This window comes from Salvelinus sp. IW2-2015, linkage group LG30, assembly GCF_002910315.2.
Source record: "Salvelinus sp. IW2-2015 linkage group LG30, ASM291031v2, whole genome shotgun sequence".
Classification (NCBI taxonomy): domain Eukaryota; kingdom Metazoa; phylum Chordata; class Actinopteri; order Salmoniformes; family Salmonidae; genus Salvelinus; species Salvelinus sp. IW2-2015.
In genome coordinates, this window is record NC_036869.1 from 1101250 (window position 1) to 1108638 (window position 7389).

The window sequence follows — 7389 nt, forward strand, 5'->3', positions numbered from 1 at the left end:
CCCACCGCATGATGCTGCCAACATGCTTCACCATAGGGATGGTGCCAGGTTTCCTCCAGACGTGACGCTTGGCATTCAGGCCAAAGAGTTCAATCTTGGTTTCATCAGACAAGAGAATATTTTTTCTCATGGTCAGAGTCCTTTAGGTGCATTTTGGCAAACTCCAAGCAGGCTGTTATGTGTTTTACTGAGTGGCTTCCATCTGTCCACTACCATAAAGGCCTGATTGGTGGAGTGCTGCAGAAATGGTTATCCACAGAGGAACTCTGAAGCTCTGTCAGTGACCTTCGGGTTCTTGGTCACTTCCCTGACCAAGGCCCTTCTCCCCGATTGCTCAGTTTGGCTGGGCGGCAAGCTCTAGGAAGACTCCTGGTTCCAAACTGTGTTCTTGGGGACCGTGAATGCTGCAGACATGTTTTGGTACCCTTCTCCAGATCTGTGCCTCGACACAATCCTGTCTGGAGCGCTAAGAACAATTCCTTCGACCTCATGGCTTGGTTTTTTCTTTGACATGCACTGTCAAATGTGAGACCTTCTATAGACAGGTGTCTTTCCAAATGATGTCCAATCAATTGAATTTACCACAGGTGGACTCCAAGTTGTAGAAACATCTCAAGGATGATCAATGGAAACAGGATGCACCTGAGCTCAATTTTGAGTCTCATAGCAAAGGGTCTGAATACTTATGTAAATAAGATTCCATTTTTATTTCTAATACATTTGAAAAAGTCTAAACCTGTTCTCGCTTTGTCATTATGGAGTGTTGTGTGTAGATTGAGGGAAAAAATGTATTTAATCCATTGTAGAATAAGGCTGTAACGTAACAATGTGGAAAAAGTCAAGGGGTCTGAATACTTTCTGAATGCACTGTTTAAGACCAGTGTAAAGAATACAAATATTCCTAAACATGCATCCTGTATGCAACAAGGCAATAAAATAATACAATTAAAATACACTTTTTGGCCTAAATGCAAAGCCTTATGTTTGGAGCAAACACATCACTGAGTAACTGTCTCCTTATTGTTAAGCATGGTGCTGGCTGCATCATGTAATGAGTCTGCTTGACATCGGCAAATACCGTGAAATAAACGGGATGGAGCTAAGCACAGGCAAAATCCTAGAGGAAAACATGCTTCAGTCTGCTTTCTTACCAGACACTGGGAGATTAACTAACCTTTCAGCAGGACAATAAGCCCAAATGTACACTGGAGTTACCAAGAAGACGGTGAATGTTCCTGAGCTGCCAAGTTACACTTTTGACTTATATCTGCTTGAAAAACTATGGCTGTCTAGCCATGATCCTCAACACTTTGACAGAGCTTGAATATTTTTTTTATGGGAAAATATTGCACTACAGGTGTGCAAAGCTGTTATGAGGCTTACCCAAGAAGACCCAGCTGTAATCAACGCTACAGGTGATTCTAACATGTATTGACTCGGGGTGAATACTTATCCAATCAATGTATGTTAGTGTTTTATTTTTCATTCATCTTTAAAAGATATACATTTTCTTCCACTTTGACATTACAGAGTATTTTGTGTAGGCTGTTGACAAAAAATTACAATGAAATCCATTTTAATCCCACTTTGTAACACAATAAAATGTGAAGAAATCCAAGGAGGGTCTAGACTTCCTATAGACATACTTTTCTACAACAAAGTCAACTAAACAAAGGCATTAGTATTTTCATATTTTATCAAAAGTTAAATGTTCCTCTTGCTATCTTATTAACAGTTGTTAGTTCTCTTAGTTATTGGTATAGATATCTTCTTTGTGATGCATTTATGAATGTGCTAAAATTCAACTTGGTACTGAAGAACCTCTGAGTAAAAATCCTGGGGCCTGTTAAGGATTATATAATGTTACAGAACATTGAGATAGAAATGTATTGTGTAGAACAGATATGCTTGTCTGTCAGGTACGACAGGGAATCCAGTAAGCTCTTGATTCTATTTCTATCTGCACCATTCAAAACGTTTCACACCACTGAATACACCCCAAATTTGCAGCCTGTGGCTGTAGTACCATCGGTGGGTCTACAGGGGGTGTCTGTCCGACAGCAGGCGACTCCTCTCCTCGTTGGTGGGGAATATTACCTCCCTCAGCCGGCCCATACGACCCCCAACACCAACATGGCCACTGGCGTCCTCCACCAGGGACCTCCTCACTCGCTTGTAGACTTTATAGCGCCTGGGAGGGGAGAGAGAGGAAATGAGAGGAGGGAGAGATGGAGGGAAGGGGGAGAGATGGAGGGAGAGAAGAGGGGGAGATGGGGTGGGAGAGATGGGTGGGGGAGGGAGGAGAGATGGAGGGTAGGGGGAGATGGGGTGGGAGAGATGGGTGGGGGAGGGAGGAGAGATGGAGGGTAGGGGGAGTAGCGGAGAGGGAGGAGAGATGGGGTGAGGGAGGAGAGAGGGTAGGGGGAGATGGGGTGGGGGAGTCAGGGAGGAGAGATGGGGAGGGTGGGGTGAGAGAGGAGAGGGAGAGACGAGGAGGAGTGGACAGAGAGATGGAGAGAGGATGGAGGGAAAGGGGGATAGGGGAGAGAGATGAAGTGGGGGAGATGGAGATGAGAGATCATGAGTAAGGGAAACTGAGTGTGTGCACACGTAATACTGAGTGGCTTGACTTACTTGTAGACTATGAAGGCGGTGAATGCAAAGATGGCTACCAGAATAGCACTGGAGGAGAGGACAACCTCTGCAGCATGAGGAGCTTTAGACTCTACAAACAGATGGGGGGAGGGACGGAGAGACAAGAATGTGAGGGAAATTGACAGAGTGATAGAGAGGTGGGATGGATCGAGGGGAGTCAAGAATCAAAGGGGTGGGGGATGGAAAGAAGTGGAGAGAGGTGGGATGAGATTAGGAGAGAAATAAACCACTTTAGTGTCAGGTGTAAACTGTGCCTCAATACCATCAAAAGAAACAAAATTCAAAATGAAAATCCCATCTATGGCTGTGGATTTATACACATTCCCAACATTGTATCCAAAATGGCACCCTACTCCCTATATAGTGATCTACCTTGACCAGGGACCATCCATACGGCAAACTATTCACTATATACAGTGCATAAGGAAAGTATTCAGACCACTTCATATTTCCCAAATATTGTTATGTTCCAGCCTTATTCTAAAATGGATTAAATAAATAAAATCCTCATCAATCTCCACACAATGCCTCATAATGGCAAAGTGAAAACAGGTTTTAAAATGTTTTGCAAATGTATTAAAATTAAAAAACAAATACCTTATTTACATAAGTATTCAGACCTTTTGCTATGAGACTCGAAATTGAGCTCAGGTGCATCCTGCTTCCATTGATCATCGTTGAGATGTTTCTACAACTTGATTTACCTGTGGTAAATTAAATTGATTGGACATGATTTGGAAATGCACACACCTGTCTATTGAAGGTCCCACAGTTGACAGTGCATGTCAGAGCAACATCCAAGCCATGAGATCGAAGAAATTGTCCGTAGAGCTCCGAGACAGGATTGTGTTGAGGCACAGATCTGAGGAAGGGTACCAAAAATGTTCTGCAGCGTTGAAGGTCCCCAAGAACACATTGGCCTCCATCATTCTTAAAAGGAAGTTTGGAACCACCAAGACTCTTCCTAGAGCTGGCCSCCCAGCCAAACTGAGCAATCGGGGGAGAAGGGTCTTGGTCAGGGAGGTGACCAAGACCGAGGGTCACTCTGACAGAACTCCAGAGTTCCTCCAGAAGGACAACCGTCTCTGCAGCACTCAACCAATCAGGCATTTATGGTAGAGTAGGCAGACGGAAGCCACTCCTCAGTAAAAGACACATGACAGCCTGCTTGGAATTTGCCAAAAGACACCTAAAGGAATCTCAGACCATGAGAAACAAGATTCTCTGGTCTGATGAAACCAAGAATTAACTCTTTGGCCTGAATGCCAGGCRTCACGTCTGGAGGAAACCTAGCACCATCACTACGGTGAAGCATGGTGATGGCAGCATCATGCTGTAGGGATGTTTTTCAGAGGTAGGGACTGGGAGACTAGTCAGGATCAAGGGAAAGATGAACGAAGAAAAGTACAGAGAGATCCTTGAAAACCTGCTCCAGAGCACTCAGCACCTCAGACTGGGGAGAATGTTCACCTTCCAAGAGGACAACGACCCTAAGCACACAGTCAAGACAACACATGAGTGGCTTCGGGACAAGTCTCTGAATGTCCTTGACTGGCCCAGCCAGAGCCTGGACTTGAACCCGATAGAACATCTCTGGAGAGACCTGAAAATAACTGTGCAGCGATGCTCCCCATCCAACCTGACAGAGCTTGAGACAATCTGCACAGAAGAATGGCAGAAATACAGGTGTGCCAAGCTTGTAGCGTCATACCCAAGAAGACTCGAGGCTGTAATCGCTGCCAAAGTATTGAGTAAAGGGTCTGAATACTTATGTAAATGTGTAATTTCAGCTTTTTATTTTTTATATATATTTTTTAAATGTCAAAGAAAATTCTAAAAACATGTTTTTGCTTTGTCATTATGGGGWATTGTGTGTAGATTGATGAGGGGGGGAAACTATTTAATCCATTTTAAAATAAGGCTGTAACGTAAGAAAATTGGGAAAAAGTCAAGGGTCTGAATACTTTCCGAATGCACTGTAGGGTGCCATTTGGGACTCAACCTGAATAACACCCCAGGGTCTAGCCCTGTGACCTACCGGGTGTGTCAGGGTCAGTGTTGCTTATGGTGATGGTGGTGGTGGTGGTGAGGGCCAGGCTGCTGGTGTCCTCCAGGGTGATGTTCACACAGTAGGTCCCTGGCTCCAGGAAGGTCCTCCGCAGGTGCACCTTGCACTCCGACGATGGGGGCACATCTTCACACACGATGTTCCTCACCTGGWGGCAAGAGGGGTCCGAGACGATGGTGCAGGCTGAGGTGGGAGTGCTTGGGGAAGGCGGAGAGGAGGAGGAGAGAGGAGGGTGGTTATGGTAGATGGATGGGGCAACTATGGAGTGGTTTGTGAGTTAATATTCATTACAAATGACATTTTTCACTAGTCCAAAAACATGTCTGAGGGTTGCCTTAGCCACATTCAATTGTGTTCCACTCACCTGCCCAGGCACTTGACCAGGAAGCTTATGTCAGTGTTGGTGACCTTGGCAGCAGACACGTCCACGATCCGATTGGCTGGCAGGCTGTTGATTAAGTGCTTGGGTTCTGTGATTGGGTAAGGCATGGATGGAGTGATTAAAACATGCTTGGATTGAAGACTTTTCACATTGGAGCAAATACTTCCACTCCCATTGATATCAATACATGATTAAGTGAACATTTGTGTAGACATTGGGCAGTGGAACTTAGTATTTGCCCCTATGAGAGTGTTTATGGCCGAAATGGCACCCTATTCCCTATATAGGGCACTACTTTGACCAGAGACATATGGGAGCCTTATGGGCCCCAAAGTAGTGCACTATAAATGGAATATGATGCCATTTGAGATGCACTATATCCTCATCCACCCACCAATAATGGTGATGTTGGTCTGGAAGTTTCCGTAGAAGTAGCGGAAGCAATCATTGGCTGCCAGATGTGCGTGGCGGAGCTGGGCCATGGGGGTGGGGCCAGCCGGCAGGGACATTGGGGTAGGGCCAGTGGGCAGGGACATGGGGGTGGGGCCAGCTAGCAAGAACTGGGCAAAAAGTTGTATCGGGTTGAACAGCGCCACGGTCACGTCAGCAACYGTCGGGGGGAGGGGCTCTGTCGTCGGGAAGCCTGTAGTCATAGGAACAGGTGTGTTGGAGGCGGGTCTGGCAGTGGTGACTGGCACTGGAAACGAGACAGTGGAATTTGGACAGTTTATGTCAGATGAATAGAACTAAAATCACAAGAGAAAACACTTCCTCATACAATCTGGCAGACACTTCTATTCAACGCACATTACAGAGGTCATTCTTACCAAAACCATGGGTTGTCTCCATTTTGTGAGTGATGGAGTGAGTTCCAGGGGGAGGTGTGTGGGCCGCTGAAGGAGAGAAAAAGAGTGATATGACACATAACGCTTCAAAGACGGACGTGGGGCTGCAGCGCAATCAGCGCAAACAACATTCCCCCAATGGTGCATACCTTATTCCAGGCTGGAGTGCCAGTAGTATGGTGAATACTCATTAGTGTGTACTATGTACTTCTAGGTTTGTGTACCTGCAATATCCACTGAAGTGAAGTGTGACTCAGGTGTGCGTACCTGTAGTTTGCGTGGGCGGAGGACATGGGATCTTGAACGTCGCCTCCACCCTCAGCTTCACGTTGACATCTCCAACCGCACTGTAGGAGTGAGTGGCTATGTTGCTATGGGTGACCAGCTGGTTGCCGTCCTTGAAGTCCCAGATGTAGTCGACGGCGTCTGCGGTCTTCAGGTAGTTACTGGGGTCGTGAACCGACACACTGAACACAACGTCCTCGCCACGCACAAATACACTGTCCGACAGGTTGGCTGATGCCTTCTGAGAAATATTCACAGCCACTGGGATCTTGTCTGTGGATGGGTAAAGGTTAACAAGAAACACTCAGACATGACACATCCGTTCATCTATACATTCATCTATCTGTATCCAGTGCTTCATTTGTAAATTGAGAGGTCCCGGAACCCATAGGGTGTGTTTGTAAATTCTCTCTGGTTATCTACTCCGATTTCAGAGCACTCACGTCTGAGTGTACCAGAGCGCAGAATAACTGCTGAATTTACAAACGAGCAATACTCGTTGAATATGACCGGTGTCCGTGAATGTCAGCAAAAAAACGTTATTAAATCGTTGAATATGACCGGTGTCAGTGAATGTCAGCAAAAAAACGTTATTAAATCGTTGAATATGACCGGTGTCAGTGAACGTCAGCAATTTTTAAAAATTAAATCGTTGAGTATGACCGGTGTCAGTGAACGCCAGCAAAAAAACGTTATTAAATCGTTGAATATGACCGGTGTCAGTGAACGTCAGCGATTTTTTTTAAATAAWTGAATGTAGGCTACAGCACATATGAGAATATATAGGCCTCCTGCCTATGTGAAAACATGAAGCACATATTCAGATTAACTTCACAGTACAGAACAAGTTTGTAAAAAAAACATTTTCCTCCCTTAGTTTTCAAAACATCCCACAATGACTTTCCCCATGTTAAGTCCATTTAACTCCTGACAGTCAATTTCTTGCTCAAAGCCATGAGCAGGCCTGTGGCTGTGACATTTAGCCTCCTTCTACGGCTGTTTGGATGATGTGTAAGAGAGACTATACTACGCCTGCGTTACAATCAGCAAAATCCCTGACTCCCTATGGCTAGTCAGAATTTATTAAATAAGTGAAAGCAAAGTGCTAAAGCTCCACCTGACTAAGGGCTTGGTGTCCTATAAGATGTACAAGG

The 7389-nt window shown here is 45.4% G+C and overlaps 1 protein-coding gene across 1 annotated transcript in view; it reads right to left on the bottom strand.

Annotated features, from left to right (window-relative positions):
• Nucleotides 1–1457: 1457 nt before the first annotated feature.
• LOC111955143 (transmembrane glycoprotein NMB) overlaps nt 1458–7389 on the bottom strand; it is a 19489-nt gene continuing 13557 nt past the window's right edge. Inside the window, exons 5-11 of the mRNA XM_070436189.1 lie at nt 6218–6508; nt 5933–5998; nt 5500–5802; nt 5088–5193; nt 4694–4920; nt 2635–2725; nt 1458–2191 (exon numbers count right to left, since the gene is read on the bottom strand). Of these exons, the coding sequence (XP_070292290.1) occupies nt 2038–2191; nt 2635–2725; nt 4694–4920; nt 5088–5193; nt 5500–5802; nt 5933–5998; nt 6218–6508 (1238 nt within the window). The 3' untranslated portion in view covers nt 1458–2037. The remainder of the gene's footprint in view (nt 2192–2634; nt 2726–4693; nt 4921–5087; nt 5194–5499; nt 5803–5932; nt 5999–6217; nt 6509–7389) is intronic.